Source organism: Ictalurus furcatus, chromosome 9 (genome assembly GCF_023375685.1).
Source record: "Ictalurus furcatus strain D&B chromosome 9, Billie_1.0, whole genome shotgun sequence".
NCBI classification, from domain to species: domain Eukaryota; kingdom Metazoa; phylum Chordata; class Actinopteri; order Siluriformes; family Ictaluridae; genus Ictalurus; species Ictalurus furcatus.
The window spans coordinates 30556035-30580096 of NC_071263.1; the positions used below are offsets into that span (position 1 = coordinate 30556035).

General features: G+C 41.0%; 1 protein-coding gene across 1 annotated transcript; it reads right to left on the reverse strand.

The window, feature by feature from the left end:
* Positions 1 to 203: 203 nt before the first annotated feature.
* pank1a (pantothenate kinase 1a) lies at positions 204 to 23525 on the reverse strand. Its single transcript, XM_053633677.1, has 7 exons — positions 23095 to 23525; positions 19517 to 19866; positions 19169 to 19422; positions 18560 to 18736; positions 2668 to 2791; positions 1756 to 1881; positions 204 to 1098 (listed from the first exon to the last, which is right to left on the reverse strand). The coding sequence occupies exons 1-7, from the start codon at positions 23120 to 23122 to the stop codon at positions 1039 to 1041; spliced, it is 1119 nt and encodes a 372-aa protein (XP_053489652.1). The 5' UTR covers positions 23123 to 23525; the 3' UTR covers positions 204 to 1038.
* Between the last annotated feature and the right edge of the window lie 537 nt (positions 23526 to 24062).

Here is a 24062-nt window from a genome sequence, read left to right on the forward strand (position 1 = left end):
GTTCATGTTCCAAGCTTCAGTTTCAGATTCTCTGTACATATCCAAGTTTCAGACTTTATACATTTAAAAACATTTCAGATTTCAAATATTCAAATTTCTAAAAGTAAAGATACACAGCGAATGTCTCATTTGTACAAACAATTCAATCCATAAACGTGTTTTCTCTTAAACCACAGTCAAAGAAAAAGAAAATTAAATAGAAAAAGCTTTATTTCACTTTATTTTGTTCTTTTTTTACTACACTTTCTTAAACGTAGCAGCTTTGTAGAAGGCTTTAAGCTCCGCCCACTTCACAATCACACAATCACGTTGTGTCCTATATCCACAAAAAGCTTGTTTTCTGATACACCGTATACATTTAGATCATTACAATATTTCCTTTATCTCCCCACGCTTAAAATGTTGTTTTTTATGTTTCATTTTTTAAATTTCAGCTTCTAGATTCACACGACGGAATTTCTCAAAAACGGTGATTAGTTACGGATTTAACGTTAGATTTTTACTGAAAAGCTTTTAAAAATGAACACAATTTTTTTTTTTTTTTTTTTTTTTTTTTTAGAAAAGTTCATGTAGAAATTGTTAAAAGTCTTCAAAGTGACATAAAAATTCATTCTAGTATCAAAAGACTAGATTTTTTTTGTTGTTGTTTAGATAGGTTTGGTTTCATTAAGTATGCAACTTTTTTGCATATTCAATTAGACAAGGCCTCATTTGCATATTTTTTTTGCTGTAAATGGTAAGAATATCAGCAATAAACTGGCACATACTGATCGTAATATTTATGGTTTTTTTCTTTTTAATAAAAACGACCCTCACCTGTAGTGTCCTTAAAAATACGTTTAAGAAAATCCTGCTGTTTTCTTCTTCCTCTACAATAAACCCGCCCTTTAGACGTGTTCCACAAAAACACTGCGTTCAAAACATTTTCTGCTCATTAGTGATAAAACATCTTCATCTTACAATAATAAACTCTTCAAAAAGGTTTAAAGGTTATTTACAGTTTACACATTAACATCAGGCCGAGACGTGAGGAGTTTCTCAGGGCTCCTCAGACGACTTTAAGAGCTCTAGGAAAGCTCCGACTGCGCCGAAGTATCCCTAAACACACACACACACACACACACACACACACACACACACACACACACACACATTAGAATAACACTAATATGCATTACTCAGTATAATAGCACATACATTCCCTCTTCAACGTTACAAAACTACTATGATGTCATATTCAGAAAGCTTAATCAAATGTAACTTAAGCTCCGCCTCCTTTTGACTGGCACAATTAATAGTAAATATTTTCCTCACCCTGCATTCACAGGGTTTTTGTGGGCGTGGCCTGTCCATCTAGCGTTTTATTTTTATTTCCAATGAGAAAAACCAACTGTAGCCTGCAGCACACGTCTTAAATGTTATAATATAGATCTAATATTTGAATAAAATATTGTTTGATATGCGTACTGTAAATGCCAGGCTACGTATTAGCTTCGTCAGCAGATTAGCAGTGCAAGCTAACTGTAGCGATGTACACTGATCAGAGGCACCAACGATCTCCGCTACGTCTACGCTGTAATTCAGTCCATTGTGGTGTGGGTCGTGTGACAGCGCCTCCTAGAGGACATGCTAAGGTTGCGTGCAAAACTTTACAAAATGGCTGTGCTTCCAAATGAAACTCGCTTCATCACACTCGCACAGACGTTGCCTCCTCGCCCGGGTCGCCTCACAGGACATGATGACGGATTATTTTACCTCGTGCTCTAGGAAAAGAGCCTTCAGTTTTCCTTTTGACCAGAAGTCCATGGCGTAGGCGAGCAGCTTCATCGACAGCGTGTTGATCCGCAAGAAATTCCCGACAAACACCACCCTGTCGATTTTCTGTTCAAAATAAATAAATAAATAAATAAATAAATAAATATCCGTATCTGAACCCTAGATACAGGAAGCAAATTTCACCCAATTTAAAGCTATTTTTAATTAAAGTATGTGACATAATCAAAGGTATTTTTATTTTCTCTGGTAAAACCAAGTATAGGGTGTAAGTAACACCCTATAAGCTGTTTTACGCTAGATAAATGCTTGGCTAATAATTGGTTAGATTCCTACAAGACAGACAACACACACACATCAGTGACGTTCACATGATTAAATACGTTTTACACAAATAGTTCCACATTAAATGTACACAAGTTCTTTACCTTCACACTGGAGGATAACATAGGCAATAATAATAATAATAATAATAATAATAATAATAATAATAATAATAAAATCTATTCTGTCCAATTCCAAAAGTTTAGGAATAACAGTGCAATTAGGTGGGAACTAGAACAGCTTGTGTAATCCATAGACCTGTTTGTGCTTTTATATCATTTTTCTGTCATTTAATGAAAAACTGGAGGTTAGAAATATCTGAAATGTTGCCTTGTGTATAAAACCTTGTGAAAAAATAATGTGATGCAATGCAGACAATGAAAAGTGTCATTTAACACAACATTATATAATACTTCATTCACGTGTGGTTACACCACCTGACATGAACACCTTTATTTACCTTAAAGCTCAAAGTCTCAGTTTTAGCATCATACAACTATGTTTTAGTAGATGACTTTTAGTCTCCCATAATAGTCTCACACACACACACACACACACACACACACACACCTCGTTAACGGCACACATGCGTGCGATGGAGCCGATGTTGTTGGTGATGGTGACCAGTGTGGCTCTGGCCAAGTCTTCTTTAGAGATGCTGTCCCTCTTCTCCTTACTCATCATGTGACCAAAACTACACACACACACACACACACACACATATAGAAATAAGCAAACATATTTAAAACCATTTCAGATTAAAGAGTGTATTCACTCACTTACTATAAATCCCACGCTCACTATAATCAATCCCACACTCGCTATAATCAATCCCACACTCGCTATAAGTCCCACACTCACTATAATCAATCCCACACTCACTATAATCAATCCCACACTCGCTATAAATCCCACACTCACTATAATCAATCCCACACTCGCTATAAACAATCCCACACTCGCTATAATCAACCCCACACATTATAATCCCACACTAGCTATAATCAATCCCACACTCACTATAATCCCACACTCACAATAATCAATCCCACACTCGCTATAATCAATCCCACACTCGCTATAAACAATCCCACACTCGCTATAATCCCACACTCACTATAATCCCACACTCACTATAATCCCACACTCACTATAATCAATCCCACACTCGCTATAATCCCACACTCACTATAATCCCACACTCACTATAATCCCACACTCACTATAATCCCACACTCACTATAATCAATCCCACACTCGCTATAATCCCACACTCACTATAATCCCACACTCACTATAATCAATCCCACACTCACTATAATCAATCCCACACTCGCTATAATCAATCCCACACTCGCTATAATCCCACACTCACTATAATCAATCCCACACTCGCTATAATCCCACACTCACTATAATCCCACACTCACTATAATCCCACACTCACTATAATCAATCCCACACTCACTATAATCCCACACTCACTATAATCAATCCCACACTCGCTATAATCAATCCCACACTCGCTATAAACAATCCCACACTCACTATAATCCCACACTCACTATAATCCCACACTCACTATAATCAATCCCACACTCGCTATAATCCCACACTCACTATAATCCCACACTCACTATAATCAATCCCACACTCGCTATAATCCCACACTCACTATAATCAATCCCACACTCACTATAAACAATCCCACACTCGCTATAATCCCACACTCACTATAATCCCACACTCACTATAATCCCACACTCACTATAATCAATCCCACACTCGCTATAATCCCACACTCACTATAATCCCACACTCACTATAATCCCACACTCACTATAATCAATCCCACACTCGCTATAATCCCACACTCACTATAATCCCACACTCACTATAATCAATCCCACACTCACTATAATCAATCCCACACTCGCTATAATCAATCCCACACTCGCTATAATCAATCCCACACTCGCTATAATCCCACACTCACTATAATCAATCCCACACTCGCTATAATCCCACACTCACTATAATCCCACACTCACTATAATCCCACACTCACTATAATCAATCCCACACTCACTATAATCCCACACTCACTATAATCAATCCCACACTCGCTATAATCAATCCCACACTCACTATAAACAATCCCACACTCACTATAATCCCACACTCACTATAATCCCACACTCACTATAATCAATCCCACACTCGCTATAATCCCACACTCACTATAATCCCACACTCACTATAATCCCACACTCACTATAATCAATCCCACACTCACTATAATCAATCCCACACTCACTATAATCCCACACTCACTATAATCCCACACTCACTATAATCAATCCCACACTCGCTATAAACAATCCCACACTCACTATAATCCCACACTCACTATAATCCCACACTCACTATAATCCCACACTCACTATAATCAATCCCACACTCGCTATAATCAATCCCACACTCACTATAATCAATCCCACACTCACTATAATCCCACACTCACTATAATCCCACACTCACTATAATCAATCCCACACTCGCTATAATCAATCCCACACTCGCTATAATCAATCCCACACTCACTATAATCCCACACTCACTATAATCAATCCCACACTCGCTATAATCCCACACTCACTATAATCAATCCCACACTCGCTATAAACAATCCCACACTCGCTATAATCAACCCCACACATTATAATCCCACACTCGCTATAATCAATCCCACACTCGCTATAATCAATCCCACACTCACTATAATCCCACACTCACTATAATCAATCCCACACTCGCTATAATCCCACACTCACTATAATCAATCCCACACTCGCTATAAACAATCCCACACTCGCTATAATCAACCCCACACATTATAATCCGACACTCACTATAATCAATCCCACACTCGCTATAAACAATCCCACACTCGCTATAATCAACCCCACACATTATAATCCCACACTCGCTATAATCAATCCCACACTCGCTATAATCAATCCCACACTCGCTATAATCAACCCCACACATTATAATCCCACACTCGCTATAATCAATCCCACACTCGCTATAAACAATCCCACACTCGCTATAATCAATCCCACACTCGCTATAATCCCACACTCACTATAATCCCACACTCGCTATAATCAACCCCACACATTATAATCCCACAGTCGCTATAATCCCACACTCACTATAATCAATCCCACACTCACTATAATCCCACACTCACTATAATCCCACACTCACTATAATCCCACACTCACTATAATCAATCCCACACTCGCTATAATCAATCCCACACTCGCTATAATCAATCCCACACTCGCTATAATCAATCCCACACTCACTATAATCCCACACTCACTATAATCAATCCCACACTCGCTATAATCCCACACTCACTATAATCAATCCCACACTCACTATAATCAATCCCACACTCACTATAATCCCACACTCACTATAATCAATCCCACACTCACTATAATCCCACACTCACTATAATCCCACACTCACTATAATCAATCCCACACTCACTATAATCCCACACTCACTATAATCCCACACTCACTATAATCAATCCCACACTCACTATAATCAATCCCACACTCGCTATAATCCCACACTCACTATAATCAATCCCACACTCACTATAATCCCACACTCACTATAATCCCACACTCACTATAATCAATCCCACACTCGCTATAATCCCACACTCACTATAATCCCACACTCACTATAATCCCACACTCACTATAATCCCACACTCACTATAATCAATCCCACACTCGCTATAATCCCACACTCACTATAATCCCACACTCACTATAATCCCACACTCACTATAATCAATCCCACACTCGCTATAAACAATCCCACACTCACTATAATCCCACACTCACTATAATCCCACACTCACTATAATCAATCCCACACTCGCTATAATCCCACACTCACTATAATCCCACACTCACTATAATCAATCCCACACTCGCTATAATCCCACACTCACTATAATCAATCCCACACTCACTATAAACAATCCCACACTCGCTATAATCCCACACTCACTATAATCCCACACTCACTATAATCCCACACTCACTATAATCAATCCCACACTCGCTATAATCCCACACTCACTATAATCCCACACTCACTATAATCCCACACTCACTATAATCCCACACTCACTATAATCAATCCCACACTCGCTATAATCCCACACTCACTATAATCCCACACTCACTATAATCCCACACTCACTATAATCAATCCCACACTCGCTATAATCAATCCCACACTCGCTATAATCCCACACTCACTATAATCAATCCCACACTCGCTATAATCCCACACTCACTATAATCCCACACTCACTATAATCCCACACTCACTATAATCAATCCCACACTCACTATAATCCTACACTCACTATAATCAATCCCACACTCGCTATAATCAATCCCACACTCACTATAAACAATCCCACACTCACTATAAACAATCCCACACTCACTATAATCCCACACTCACTATAATCCCACACTCACTATAATCCCACACTCACTATAATCAATCCCACACTCGCTATAATCCCACACTCACTATAATCCCACACTCACTATAATCCCACACTCACTATAATCAATCCCACACTCGCTATAATCCCACACTCACTATAATCAATCCCACACTCACTATAATCAATCCCACACTCACTATAATCAATCCCACACTCACTATAATCCCACACTCACTATAATCCCACACTCACTATAATCAATCCCACACTCGCTATAATCAATCCCACACTCGCTATAATCAATCCCACACTCGCTATAATCCCACACTCGCTATAATCAATCCCACACTCGCTATAATCAATCCCACACTCGCTATAATCAATCCCACACTCGCTATAATCAACCCCACACATTATAATCCCACACTCGCTATAATCAATCCCACACTCGCTATAAACAATCCCACACTCACTATAATCAACCCCACACATTATAATCCCACACTCGCTATAATCCCACACTCACTATAATCAATCCCACACTCACTATAATCCCACACTCACTATAATCCCACACTCACTATAATCAATCCCACACTCGCTATAAATCCCACACTCACTATAATCAATCCCACACTCGCTATAAACAATCCCACACTCGCTATAATCAACCCCACACATTATAATCCCACACTAGCTATAATCAATCCCACACTCACTATAATCCCACACTCACTATAATCAATCCCACACTCGCTATAAATCAATCCCACACTCGCTATAAACAATCCCACACTAACTATAATCCCACACTCACTATAATCCCACACTCACTATAATCCCACACTCACTATAATCAATCCCACACTCGCTATAATCCCACACTCACTATAATCAATCCCACACTCGCTATAATCCCACACTCACTATAATCAATCCCACACTCGCTATAATCCCACACTCACTATAATCCCACACTCGCTATAATCAATCCCACACTCGCTATAATCAATCCCACACTCGCTATAATCAATCCCACACTCGCTATAAACAATCCCACACTCACTATAATCCCACACTCACTATAATCAATCCCACACTCACTATAATCCCACATTCACTATAATCAATCCCACACTCGCTATAATCAATCCCACACTCGCTATAATCCCACACTCACTATAATCAATCCCACACTCACTATAATCCCACATTCGCTATAATCCCACACTCGCTATAATCAATCCCACACTCACTATAATCCCACACTCACTATAATCAATCCCACACTCGCTATAATCAATCCCACACTCACTATAATCCCACACTCACTATAATCAATCCCACACTCGCTATAATCCCACACTCACTATAATCAATCCCACACTCGCTATAAACAATCCCACACTCGCTATAATCAACCCCACACATTATAATCCCACACTCGCTATAATCAATCCCACACTCGCTATAATCAATCCCACACTCACTATAATCCCACACTCACTATAATCAATCCCACACTCGCTATAATCCCACACTCACTATAATCAATCCCACACTCGCTATAAACAATCCCACACTCGCTATAATCAACCCCACACATTATAATCCGACACTCACTATAATCAATCCCACACTCGCTATAAACAATCCCACACTCGCTATAATCAACCCCACACATTATAATCCCACACTCGCTATAATCAATCCCACACTCGCTATAATCAATCCCACACTCGCTATAATCAACCCCACACATTATAATCCCACACTCGCTATAATCAATCCCACACTCGCTATAAACAATCCCACACTCACTATAATCCCACACTCACTATAATCCCACACTCACTATAATCAATCCCACACTCGCTATAATCCCACACTCACTATAATCCCACACTCACTATAATCAATCCCACACTCGCTATAATCCCACACTCACTATAATCAATCCCACACTCACTATAAACAATCCCACACTCGCTATAATCCCACACTCACTATAATCCCACACTCACTATAATCCCACACTCACTATAATCAATCCCACACTCGCTATAATCCCACACTCACTATAATCCCACACTCACTATAATCCCACACTCACTATAATCAATCCCACACTCGCTATAATCCCACACTCACTATAATCCCACACTCACTATAATCAATCCCACACTCACTATAATCAATCCCACACTCGCTATAATCAATCCCACACTCGCTATAATCAATCCCACACTCGCTATAATCCCACACTCACTATAATCAATCCCACACTCGCTATAATCCCACACTCACTATAATCCCACACTCACTATAATCCCACACTCACTATAATCAATCCCACACTCACTATAATCCCACACTCACTATAATCAATCCCACACTCGCTATAATCAATCCCACACTCACTATAAACAATCCCACACTCACTATAATCCCACACTCACTATAATCCCACACTCACTATAATCAATCCCACACTCGCTATAATCCCACACTCACTATAATCCCACACTCACTATAATCCCACACTCACTATAATCAATCCCACACTCACTATAATCAATCCCACACTCACTATAATCCCACACTCACTATAATCCCACACTCACTACAATCAATCCCACACTCGCTATAAACAATCCCACACTCACTATAATCCCACACTCACTATAATCCCACACTCACTATAATCCCACACTCACTATAATCAATCCCACACTCGCTATAATCAATCCCACACTCACTATAATCAATCCCACACTCACTATAATCCCACACTCACTATAATCCCACACTCACTATAATCAATCCCACACTCGCTATAATCAATCCCACACTCGCTATAATCAATCCCACACTCACTATAATCCCACACTCACTATAATCAATCCCACACTCGCTATAATCCCACACTCACTATAATCAATCCCACACTCGCTATAAACAATCCCACACTCGCTATAATCAACCCCACACATTATAATCCCACACTCGCTATAATCAATCCCACACTCGCTATAATCAATCCCACACTCACTATAATCCCACACTCACTATAATCAATCCCACACTCGCTATAATCCCACACTCACTATAATCAATCCCACACTCGCTATAAACAATCCCACACTCGCTATAATCAACCCCACACATTATAATCCGACACTCACTATAATCAATCCCACACTCGCTATAAACAATCCCACACTCGCTATAATCAACCCCACACATTATAATCCCACACTCGCTATAATCAATCCCACACTCGCTATAATCAATCCCACACTCGCTATAATCAACCCCACACATTATAATCCCACACTCGCTATAATCAATCCCACACTCGCTATAAACAATCCCACACTCGCTATAATCAATCCCACACTCGCTATAATCCCACACTCACTATAATCCCACACTCGCTATAATCAACCCCACACATTATAATCCCACAGTCGCTATAATCCCACACTCACTATAATCAATCCCACACTCACTATAATCCCACACTCACTATAATCCCACACTCACTATAATCCCACACTCACTATAATCAATCCCACACTCGCTATAATCAATCCCACACTCGCTATAATCAATCCCACACTCGCTATAATCAATCCCACACTCACTATAATCCCACACTCACTATAATCCCACACTCACTATAATCAATCCCACACTCGCTATAATCCCGCACTCACTATAATCAATCCCACACTCACTATAATCAATCCCACACTCACTATAATCCCACACTCACTATAATCAATCCCACACTCACTATAATCCCACACTCACTATAATCCCACACTCACTATAATCAATCCCACACTCACTATAATCCCACACTCACTATAATCCCACACTCACTATAATCAATCCCACACTCACTATAATCAATCCCACACTCGCTATAATCCCACACTCACTATAATCAATCCCACACTCACTATAATCCCACACTCACTATAATCCCACACTCACTATAATCAATCCCACACTCGCTATAATCCCACACTCACTATAATCCCACACTCACTATAATCCCACACTCACTATAATCCCACACTCACTATAATCAATCCCACACTCGCTATAATCCCACACTCACTATAATCCCACACTCACTATAATCCCACACTCACTATAATCAATCCCACACTCGCTATAAACAATCCCACACTCACTATAATCCCACACTCACTATAATCCCACACTCACTATAATCAATCCCACACTCGCTATAATCCCACACTCACTATAATCCCACACTCACTATAATCAATCCCACACTCGCTATAATCCCACACTCACTATAATCAATCCCACACTCACTATAAACAATCCCACACTCGCTATAATCCCACACTCACTATAATCCCACACTCACTATAATCCCACACTCACTATAATCAATCCCACACTCGCTATAATCCCACACTCACTATAATCCCACACTCACTATAATCAATCCCACACTCGCTATAATCAATCCCACACTCGCTATAATCCCACACTCACTATAATCAATCCCACACTCGCTATAATCCCACACTCACTATAATCCCACACTCACTATAATCCCACACTCACTATAATCAATCCCACACTCACTATAATCCCACACTCACTATAATCAATCCCACACTCGCTATAATCAATCCCACACTCACTATAAACAATCCCACACTCACTATAAACAATCCCACACTCACTATAATCCCACACTCACTATAATCCCACACTCACTATAATCCCACACTCACTATAATCAATCCCACACTCGCTATAATCCCACACTCACTATAATCCCACACTCACTATAATCCCACACTCACTATAATCAATCCCACACTCGCTATAATCCCACACTCACTATAATCAATCCCACACTCACTATAATCAATCCCACACTCACTATAATCAATCCCACACTCACTATAATCCCACACTCACTATAATCCCACACTCACTATAATCCCACACTCACTATAATCAATCCCACACTCGCTATAATCAATCCCACACTCGCTATAATCAATCCCACACTCGCTATAATCCCACACTCGCTATAATCAATCCCACACTCGCTATAATCAATCCCACACTCGCTATAATCAATCCCACACTCGCTATAATCAACCCCACACATTATAATCCCACACTCGCTATAATCAATCCCACACTCGCTATAAACAATCCCACACTCACTATAATCAACCCCACACATTATAATCCCACACTCGCTATAATCCCACACTCACTATAATCAATCCCACACTCACTATAATCCCACACTCACTATAATCCCACACTCACTATAATCAATCCCACACTCGCTATAAATCCCACACTCACTATAATCAATCCCACACTCGCTATAAACAATCCCACACTCGCTATAATCAACCCCACACATTATAATCCCACACTAGCTATAATCAATCCCACACTCACTATAATCCCACACTCACTATAATCAATCCCACACTCGCTATAAATCAATCCCACACTCGCTATAAACAATCCCACACTAACTATAATCCCACACTCACTATAATCCCACACTCACTATAATCCCACACTCACTATAATCAATCCCACACTCGCTATAATCCCACACTCACTATAATCAATCCCACACTCGCTATAATCCCACACTCACTATAATCAATCCCACACTCGCTATAATCCCACACTCACTATAATCCCACACTCGCTATAATCAATCCCACACTCGCTATAATCAATCCCACACTCGCTATAATCAATCCCACACTCGCTATAAACAATCCCACACTCACTATAATCCCACACTCACTATAATCAATCCCACACTCACTATAATCCCACATTCACTATAATCAATCCCACACTCGCTATAATCAATCCCACACTCGCTATAATCCCACACTCACTATAATCAATCCCACACTCACTATAATCCCACATTCGCTATAATCCCACACTCGCTATAATCAATCCCACACTCACTATAATCCCACACTCACTATAATCAATCCCACACTCGCTATAATCAATCCCACACTCACTATAATCCCACACTCACTATAATCAATCCCACACTCGCTATAATCCCACACTCACTATAATCAATCCCACACTCGCTATAAACAATCCCACACTCGCTATAATCAACCCCACACATTATAATCCCACACTCGCTATAATCAATCCCACACTCGCTATAATCAATCCCACACTCACTATAATCCCACACTCACTATAATCAATCCCACACTCGCTATAATCCCACACTCACTATAATCAATCCCACACTCGCTATAAACAATCCCACACTCGCTATAATCAACCCCACACATTATAATCCGACACTCACTATAATCAATCCCACACTCGCTATAAACAATCCCACACTCGCTATAATCAACCCCACACATTATAATCCCACACTCGCTATAATCAATCCCACACTCGCTATAATCAATCCCACACTCGCTATAATCAACCCCACACATTATAATCCCACACTCGCTATAATCAATCCCACACTCGCTATAAACAATCCCACACTCGCTATAATCAATCCCACACTCGCTATAATCCCACACTCACTATAATCCCACACTCGCTATAATCAACCCCACACATTATAATCCCACACTCGCTATAATCCCACACTCACTATAATCAATCCCACACTCACTATAATCCCACACTCACTATAATCCCACACTCACTATAATCAATCCCACACTCACTATAATCAATCCCACACTCGCTATAATCAATCCCACACTCGCTATAATCAATCCCACACTCACTATAATCCCACACTCACTATAATCAATCCCACACTCGCTATAATCCCACACTCACTATAATCAATCCCACACTCACTATAATCCCACACTCACTATAATCAATCCCACACTCACTATAATCCCACACTCACTATAATCAATCCCACACTCGCTATAATCCCACACTCACTATAATCAATCCCACACTCACTATAATCCCACACTCACTATAATCAATCCCACACTCACTATAATCAATCCCACACTCGCTATAATCAACCCCACACATTATGATCCCACACTCGCTATAATCAATCCCACACTCGCTATAAACAATCCCACACTCACTATAATCAACCCCACACATTATAATCCCACACTCGCTATAATCACACACACATTATAATCCCACGCTCGCTATAATCCCACGCTCACTATCATCCCACGCTCGCTATAATCACACTTTATACACCTTTCAAAAACACTGCGCAAAAATTCTCTGTTCAGTGTGAATTAGTGGAAAAAACATCTTTATGTTACAATGATAAAAGCTTTAAAGGTTATTTATAGTTTACACATTAACATCAGTCTATAATCCCACACTCACTATAATCAATCCCACACTCACTATAATCCCACACTCACTATAATCCCACACTCACTATAATCAATCCCACACTCGCTATAAATCCCACACTCACTATAATCAATCCCACACTCGCTATAAACAATCCCACACTCGCTATAATCAACCCCACACATTATAATCCCACACTCGCTATAATCAACCCCACACATTATAATCCCACACTAGCTATAATCAATCCCACACTCACTATAATCCCACACTCACTATAATCAATCCCACACTCGCTATAAATCAATCCCACACTCGCTATAAACAATCCCACACTCACTATAATCCCACTCACTATAATCCCACACTCACTATAATCCCACACTCACTATAATCCCACACTCACTATAATCCCACACTCACTATAATCAATCCCACACTCGCTATAATCCCACACTCACTATAATCAATCCCACACTCGCTATAATCCCACACTCACTATAATCAATCCCACACTCGCTATAATCCCACACTCACTATAATCCCACACTCACTATAATCAATCCCACACTCACTATAATCCCACACTCACTATAATCAATCCCACACTCGCTATAATCAATCCCACACTCGCTATAATCCCACACTCACTATAATCAATCCCACACTCACTATAATCCCACACTCACTATAATCCCACACTCACTATAATCAATCCCACACTCGCTATAATCAATCCCACACTCACTATAATCCCACACTCACTATAATCAATCCCACACTCGCTATAATCCCACACTCACTATAATCAATCCCACACTCGCTATAAACAATCCCACACTCGCTATAATCAACCCCACACATTATAATCCCACACTCGCTATAATCAATCCCACACTCGCTATAATCAATCCCACACTCACTATAATCCCACACTCACTATAATCAATCCCACACTCGCTATAATCCCACACTCACTATAATCAATCCCACACTCGCTATAAACAATCCCACACTCGCTATAATCAACCCCACACATTATAATCCGACACTCACTATAATCAATCCCACACTCGCTATAAACAATCCCACACTCGCTATAATCAACCCCACACATTATAATCCCACACTCACTATAATCAATCCCACACTCGCTATAATCAATCCCACACTCGCTATAATCAACCCCACACATTATAATCCCACACTCGCTATAATCAATCCCACACTCGCTATAAACAATCCCACACTCGCTATAATCAATCCCACACTCGCTATAATCCCACACTCACTATAATCCCACACTCGCTATAATCAACCCCACACATTATAATCCCACACTCGCTATAATCCCACACTCACTATAATCAATCCCACACTCACTATAATCCCACACTCACTATAATCCCACACTCACTATAATCAATCCCACACTCGCTATAATCAATCCCACACTCGCTATAATCAATCCCACACTCGCTATAATCCCACACTCACTATAATCAATCCCACACTCGCTATAATCCCACACTCACTATAATCAATCCCACACTCACTATAATCCCACACTCACTATAATCCCACACTCACTATAATCAATCCCACACTCGCTATAATCCCACACTCACTATAATCAATCCCACACTCACTATAATCCCACACTCACTATAATCAATCCCACACTCACTATAATCCCACACTCACTATAATCAATCCCACACTCACTATAATCCCACACTCACTATAATCAATCCCACACTCGCTATAATCAACCCCACACATTATGATCCCACACTCGCTATAATCAATCCCACACTCGCTATAAACAATCCCACACTCACTATAATCAACCCCACACATTATAATCCCACACTCGCTATAATCGGACACACATTATAATCCCACGCTCGCTATAATCCCACGCTCACTATCATCCCATGCTCGCTATAATCACACTTTATACACCTTTCAAAAACACTGCGCAAAAATTCTCTGTTCAGTGTGAATTAGTGGAAAAAACATCTTTATGTTACAATGATAAAAGCTTTAAAGGTTATTTATAGTTTACACATTAACATCAGTCTATAATCCCACACTCACTATAATCAATCCCACACTCACTATAATCCCACACTCACTATAATCCCACACTCACTATAATCAATCCCACACTCGCTATAATCCCACACTCACTATAATCAATTCCACACTCGCTATAAATCAATCCCACACTCGCTATAAACAATCCCACACTCACTATAATCCCACACTCACTATAATCCCACACTCACTATAATCCCACACTCACTATAATCAATCCCACACTCGCTATAATCCCACACTCACTATAATCAATCCCACACTCGCTATAATCCCACACTCACTATAATCAATCCCACACTCGCTATAATCCCACACTCACTATAATCCCACACTCACTATAATCAATCCCACACTCACTATAATCCCACACTCACTATAATCAATCCCACACTCGCTATAATCCCACACTCGCTATAATCCCACACTCACTATAATCAATCCCACACTCACTATAATCCCACACTCACTATAATCAATCCCACACTCGCTATAATCCCACACTCACTATAATCCCACACTCACTATAATCAATCCCACTCTCGCTATAATCCCACACTCACTATAATCAATCCCACACTCGCTATAATCCCACACTCACTATAATCAATCCCACACTCGCTATAATCCCACACTCACTATAATCCCACACTCACTATAATCAATCCCACACTCACTATAATCCCACACTCACTATAATCAATCCCACACTCGCTATAATCAATCCCACACTCGCTATAATCCCACACTCGCTATAAACAATCCCACACTCACTATAATCCCACACTCACTATAATCCCACACTCACTATAATCCCACACTCACTATAATCAATCCCACACTCGCTATAATCCCACACTCACTATAATCAATCCCACACTCGCTATAATCCCACACTCACTATAATCAATCCCACACTCGCTATAATCCCACACTCACTATAATCCCACACTCACTATAATCAATCCCACACTCACTATAATCCCACACTCACTATAATCAATCCCACACTCGCTATAATCAATCCCACACTCACTATAATCCCACACTCACTATAATCAATCCCACACTCGCTATAATCCCACACTCACTATAATCAATCCCACACTCGCTATAAACAATCCCACACTCGCTATAATCAACCCCACACATTATAATCCCACACTCGCTATAATCCCACACTCACTATAATCAATCCCACACTCGCTATAATCCCACACTCACTATAATCAATCCCACACTCGCTATAAACAATCCCACACTCGCTATAATCAACCCCACACATTATAATCCGACACTCACTATAAACAATCCCACACTCGCTATAATCAACCCCACACATTATAATCCCACACTCACTATAATCAATCCCACACTCGCTATAATCAATCCCACACTCGCTATAATCAACCCCACACATTATAATCCCACACTCGCTATAATCAATCCCACACTCGCTATAATCAATCCCACACTCGCTATAATCCCACACTCACTATAATCCCACACTCGCTATAATCAACCCCACACATTATAATCCCACACTCGCTATAATCCCACACTCACTATAATCAATCCCACACTCACTATAATCCCACACTCACTATAATCCCACACTCACTATAATCAATCCCACACTCGCTATAATCAATCCCACACTCGCTATAATCAATCCCACACTCGCTATAATCAATCCCACACTCGCTATAATCCCACACTCACTATAATCAATCCCACACTCGCTATAATCCCACACTCACTATAATCAATCCCACACTCACTATAATCCCACACTCACTATAATCCCACACTCACTATAATCAATCCCACACTCGCTATAATCCCACACTCACTATAATCAATCCCACACTCGCTATAATCCCACACTCACTATAATCAATCCCACACTCACTATAATCCCACACTCACCATAATCAATCCCACACTCACTATAATCCCACACTCACTATAATCAATCCCACACTCACTATAATCCCACACTCACTATAATCAATCCCACACTCGCTATAATCAACCCCACACATTATGATCCCACACTCGCTATAATCAATCCCACACTCGCTATAAACAATCCCACACTCACTATAATCAACCCCACACATTATAATCCCACACTCGCTATAATCGCACACACATTATAATCCCACGCTCGCTATAATCCCTCGCTCACTATCATCCCATGCTCGCTATAATCACACTTTATACACCTTTCAAAAACACTGCGCAAAAATTCTCTGTTCAGTGTGAATTAGTGGAAAAAACATCTTTATGTTACAATGATAAAAGCTTTAAAGGTTATTTATAGTTTACACATTAACATCAGTCTGAGACGTGAGGTGTTTCTCAGGGCTCCTCAGAGCGCGCACACACACACACACACACACACACACACACGCACACACACACCTGGAGGCGACAGTGGACCCCTGGAGGCTGAACCGTTGATAATCTCCGCCGTAAATATCCTTCACCAGTTTGTCCACGTTGTTGCCGTCTCCTTTACTCGCCATCTCCAGCGCTTCCTCGAACGTCTCACAGCCCGTCAACAGACAGCACAGACCCAGGAACGTCCCCCCACCCAGACTGCAGCATAAAATAATCATTCATTACTAACAATAAATCAAGTGTGGGAACTTCTGAGGAAATTCATCAGCAGATACTCACACAAATGCAGTAACAGCAGTGGAAGCAGTGCTTCACATAACGTTTATTTTATAAACTGCTTTCAAATTTTTTAAAAAAATTAATTAACTAATCTGATGTCAATTTCTTTATTTTAATAATAAATACATACATACATACATACATACACACATACATACATACATACACACATAAATAAACGCGACAGCACGCCGGAGTGTCTGAATTTAAACATTTTGAAGCTTCTTCTTAATCTCATTTATTTTTGAAGAAATTTCCAAGAAATCCCCGTGTTTGTCGGTTAAAATCCTGGACTTCATGACAATCCACATAAATCCTAATAATCACCAAAGCGTATTTCTGTAAACTGACCTGGTGCCGGTGATGCGTTTGTATTTCTTCTCGGAGTAAACAGCGAGGACGCTGACACCTGACCCGATGTTGACCAGCAGCATGGGGAACGGGTTCTCCAGACAACATGGCCGCTTCACACAGCGCTCCGTGTCCGTGGGGTTCTCAAAATAATAACACTCGGGTTTTCCGTTAAACCCGACCGAGTCCAAATAGAGCAACCCGCGGATCAGGCAGTCCAACTCGTCCAGCTTTGCTAACTCCACACCCGCCATCTACAGACAGATAGATAGAGACAGAGACGCTAGATCACCAACAGACGAATGTAAATAATAATCACTGTTAACGAGAAGTATCGTTTCATCTCACCATCCTGAAGTCGTTCTCAAACTTGTATGCCCCGCCCCCTGTGGCGCAGACCGTCCTGTGGAGCTTGCTGATCGTTTTCTCTTGCACAGCGGCGAGGAACGGCGTGACGTCGGCTGTTTGGAAGCGGATGAAGTGCAGCGTTCCGACTCGTCCGCACACGCTCAGGTCACGTAGCTCCAGCTGAAGGTCCCGCACGGGGAACTTCCTGTACAGCGTGTTGGATCTGAGGTACGAGCAGATCGTCCGTAAGCTCCCCAGCTCCTCTTCCTCCTCCTCAGTCATGTCGTTTGGCCTGAAGTACACCAGCTTCACCAGAGAACCGCCAATATCCAGGCCGAACCAGAGGACTGCTGGAGGAGGCGGGACAGGGAAAGAGAGGACAGAAATGAACCTCAGCGTTGGACTGCAGCTCTGGAGTACCGATCAGAAGGTTGTCAGGTTGAATCTCAGAATCTCCTGATCCTGCTCTGTAGGCTTCCTCTTTATAAGATCAGGACGGTCAGACTGTCTTAAACACTCTCAAAAGGAGGGTTCTTCAAGGGTTCCTTAAGGATCCATTGAATAATTAATGGTTCTTACATGGCCAAAAGGGTTCTGGTAGAGAAACCTTGACAATCAAAGAAGCTTTAAGGGTTCTAAAATGTTAGACGTTATGCTGTCTGGTGGGCAAGGATGAGAAAATAAAAAGGACACCTCCTATTAGATACCCATTAGGGTACTTCATCATGTTTCCTCACACATACAGTAAGAGAACCCCAGAGAACATCTTCCACTGAAAAGGCACCCTCGAGGGCATTTCATCACGTGTTCTCCACTCTGAGGGCACTTTATCATGTTTAATCTACCATGGGGGCACCGAGGAGGGGGGTAGGTGGCAACTGTGGTGACACAACTTCTTGCCCAGGGACTGGTCATGCCACAGCTCAGCGACTGCCCCTCTATGATAGCCGGCCCACCGGACCCACCCTGAAACTCCGAAACGTCCGTCAAATTACAGTCAGGCCATTCCTACGGCTGCAACGAGAAGGAGGAGCAACTTGAGGAGCGTCCGATAAAACGTCGCCAAGCTGCACGGAGAACACGCCTCTATACACCATGATCCAAGTCTCAACCCAAACGAGGGAGTCCCGTGCCTGACGCGTGGTCCAGGCTACAGATTTTCCCGCGTAGAGAAACAATGAAAGAAACCAAATATTTAAAACCCACAGGAATTTATTTTACATATTGAACTTATTATTCTCCTCATCCTCTCCTTATGTACACAAAGCAAACTTTATTTTAGTGCGTGTTTAAGTGCAGGTGCAACCCCATCGCGGTGATCGAGTGGTGCTGAAACCCGCATACACCGCTACAGAGTCCTCGCCCCAAAATCATTTCCAGGAGCAGACGGGGGTTAAGGAGATTGATTCAAACCCTGAACATTAAACACCAAGACACTTCTGGAGCCATACACCAGTTATTAACCTTACCGCTGTTCTTACTATATTTGTTGTTATCAGTTTCTGGTCAGCATGAGGAGACCGGTCTCACTGTCGAGTCCTCAAACAGTCAGCGCTTTTTTTGTTGTCACAACCGTCCTGTTTATTGAAGGTCAGAAGGACCTGGAGGTCTCTTTGTCCTTCTTTTTGTTTACATAAATATATGTACCAAGCTGAAAAGTTGAAGGTATAGAAAGAAAGACAGAAAAGAAAATGTGGTGGATGAAAGTCACTTCAGTTCTGGCATTCAGGAGTGTCCTATAGTCGATATAAATTAAATATTAAAAAAAATAAGTGAACTGGAAATATTTAAAGGTCAGTTTATTATGCAAGCAGCATTACACATTACACACGTGGCTGTATTCAGACTCGGACGATGAGAAGCAAAGTTCACACTCAAACAGACAACCTGAAATAACCTCGCCGTTATACAGTCGTGATTTCATAACGCAAGTCCAGTGAGTAAGTCCATAGCACAATTCACAGAACATTTTAATGCCCAGGCATGTCGATACTGCTCTGTACGCTCAAGTAGGCCGTGCTCACGCTCTCCGTTATAACGTACAGATAAAACACCGTAACATCTTAAACTTCAATCTCAGCGCTGAGTCTGTCGCTAGCAGCACACCAAAACATCCATCCATCTTCTATACCGCTTACTCCTTTTCAGCGTCACGGGGAACCTGGAGTCTATCCCAGGGAGCATCGGGCACAAGGCGGGGTACACCCTGGACAGGGTGCCAGTCCATCGCAGGGCACAATCACATACACACTCACACACCCATTCATACACTACGGACACTTTAGACACGCCAATCAGCCTACCATGCATGTCTTTGGACTGGTTTTTCGGATTTAAACCGGAAATTGGTGTGATTTATTTATTTGTGTTTGTTTGTTTGTTTGTTTGTTTATTTATGCAAACCCCCGGCCACTATGCCCTGGAAAACAATTTGCAGAACAAAAGTTTATTCACCTCCCGAACCAGACGCTCCGTAGAATCAAAATCAAGAAGCTGTTATTTACATTGACAAGAACCGCCATCTAACAGTGTTCTGTCCATTGTTGTCCGTGATTGCATAAAAAAAATCATTTCAAAAATCCCACTAAAAGGAACAGTTCATGTCAGTATGGAGGTGAAGAACTTCGGTGTCCTGTGAGCGAGCGAGGTTCCCGGGTTCTGCATGACGCAGATATATACTGCAAATCAGAAATCTGCGAATCAGAAATCTGCGAATCAGAAATCTGCAGCTTGTTTCGTCTTTAAAAACACTGAAGAAAGAAGAAGAAACATCGTCCTGTATCTGAACATTTTTGGGTTAGTGTCATGACTTCTGTGCTGTTTTGGAGTTGTAGTCGAGGTGGGAATTTTGCTGAAACATAGCGACCCTGTCCCGGATCTTCCACAAACTGTCCTTTTAAAGCTCGACATTTAAGTAAAAACCTCACACACGTGCGATAATCTGAAGCGCTCAAGATTATAGATAAATAAATAAATAAATAAATAAATAAATAAATAAACAAACAGACAAACAAACAGACAGATATATAGATAATAATCTGCCTGTTGTTCATATTTGTATTCATATCTGGTGACACCTCTAGTATTCTGAGAGACACACAAAAAAAGAGAAAAAGAAACTGAAAGAAGAAAAAATGAAAGAATGACAGTCCTTCATCTGATCTGACAAAAGATATCACTAAAAGTTTCACTCAGTTAATCTATAACCACATATATATCATAAAAATTTATTACGACATCCATATATCAGGAAACCGTGTTGTGCACTTTTAGTTTATGGCAAAACTTTACCAAGAAAGTGTATATTATTATTATTATTATTATTATTATTATTATTATTATTATTATTATTAATACAATAATAATAAAGGAAATGTATATGATTAATTCAGGTAACAGCATGACAGTAATTAGCTGCTCCATATGAAATATAAAGATGCAGTGTGTAGTGAATGATTGTTTATGCTGTTGTCATGTTATAAAGCATCTACATAAATATTCAATATAATATATATCTTTAAAAACATGAGATTAGAAACAGCCTATTAATGATATTTTGTGGGACTGTTCCTCCTTACCTGGATTCTTATTACTCTTCAGCTTCATCCTGTTACTCAGGTGTCAAATCTGCACAAAACTCGTTATTTATCGAACAAATCTACAGATCAACACAATGTGGAATAAGAGAAAGCTGTGGCGGTGAGAAAGTGAGGTGTTTATATCATGGAAAACTTCAGAAAACAAGCGCAGAGTCTTAAAAAGCAGGAAATGTTGTGTACATACACGAGCGGTCCCTTTAAACGGCTCGTGCTTATAAAACTCGAGCGCTGATTGGTCCGGCGTGCGTCTGTGAGGCGTGGTCAGTGGCGAGAGAGCCAGCAGCCTCGAGCAGGGCAGACTCGACGCTGATTGGTTGTTTGAGTCAGGCGCGCTTTCGATGCGCCGCCTGACTGCACGCTGACCAATCAGAGCGCGGAGAGAGAAGCCTCGCCGTCATGTCGTCATGTTCAGTGATTTACACAGAAGTGAAGTGTTCCCGCTGCAGATTGTTTCTCACACAGTGAAAAACTTCAGTTTTATCTCTCTTCTTTTACAGTTCCTCATGTTTCAACATTAATGTTGAGTCCTAAAAACTGATAAAACATCCGTTTGTAAGCATTATTAAATTCAACCCAGTTCAGTTCAGTGTTATTAGTGTAGCGTGTTTAACAGTGGACATTGTTCCAGAGCAGCGTTACAGAAATATATAAACTCAGGATATAGATTATAAATGTATGAATTTATCCCTAATGTACAAGCCCAGAGCAATGACGTTAACACTGGGGAAAGGTTGGAGCCTTGGAAGCTGATCTGTTTGAGCAGAGTGTACAGGTGAGGAGCTGAGAGAGGTCAGGAGCAGGTACAGGTGAGGAGCTGAGAGAGGTGAGGTGCAGGTACAGGTGAGGAGCTGAGAGAGGTGAGGTGCAGGTACAGCTGAGGAGCTGAGAGAGGTGAGGTGCAGGTACAGGTGAGGAGCTGAGAGAGGTGAGGTGCAGGTACAGGTGAG

Bases quoted from the DNA above. Each gene is read 5' to 3' on its own strand.
- pank1a (XM_053633677.1), bottom strand. From the start codon at position 23,122: ATGAAGCTGAAGAGTAATAAGAATCCAG. The intron at 18,737-19,168 runs GTCAGTTTACAG...TTTATGCTGCAG, and splicing joins AAACGCATCACCGGCACCAG to TCTGGGTGGGGGGACGTTCC. The intron at 2,792-18,559 runs GTGTGTGTGTGC...GTGTGTGTGTAG, and splicing joins GGGTCCACTGTCGCCTCCAG to TTTTGGTCACATGATGAGTA.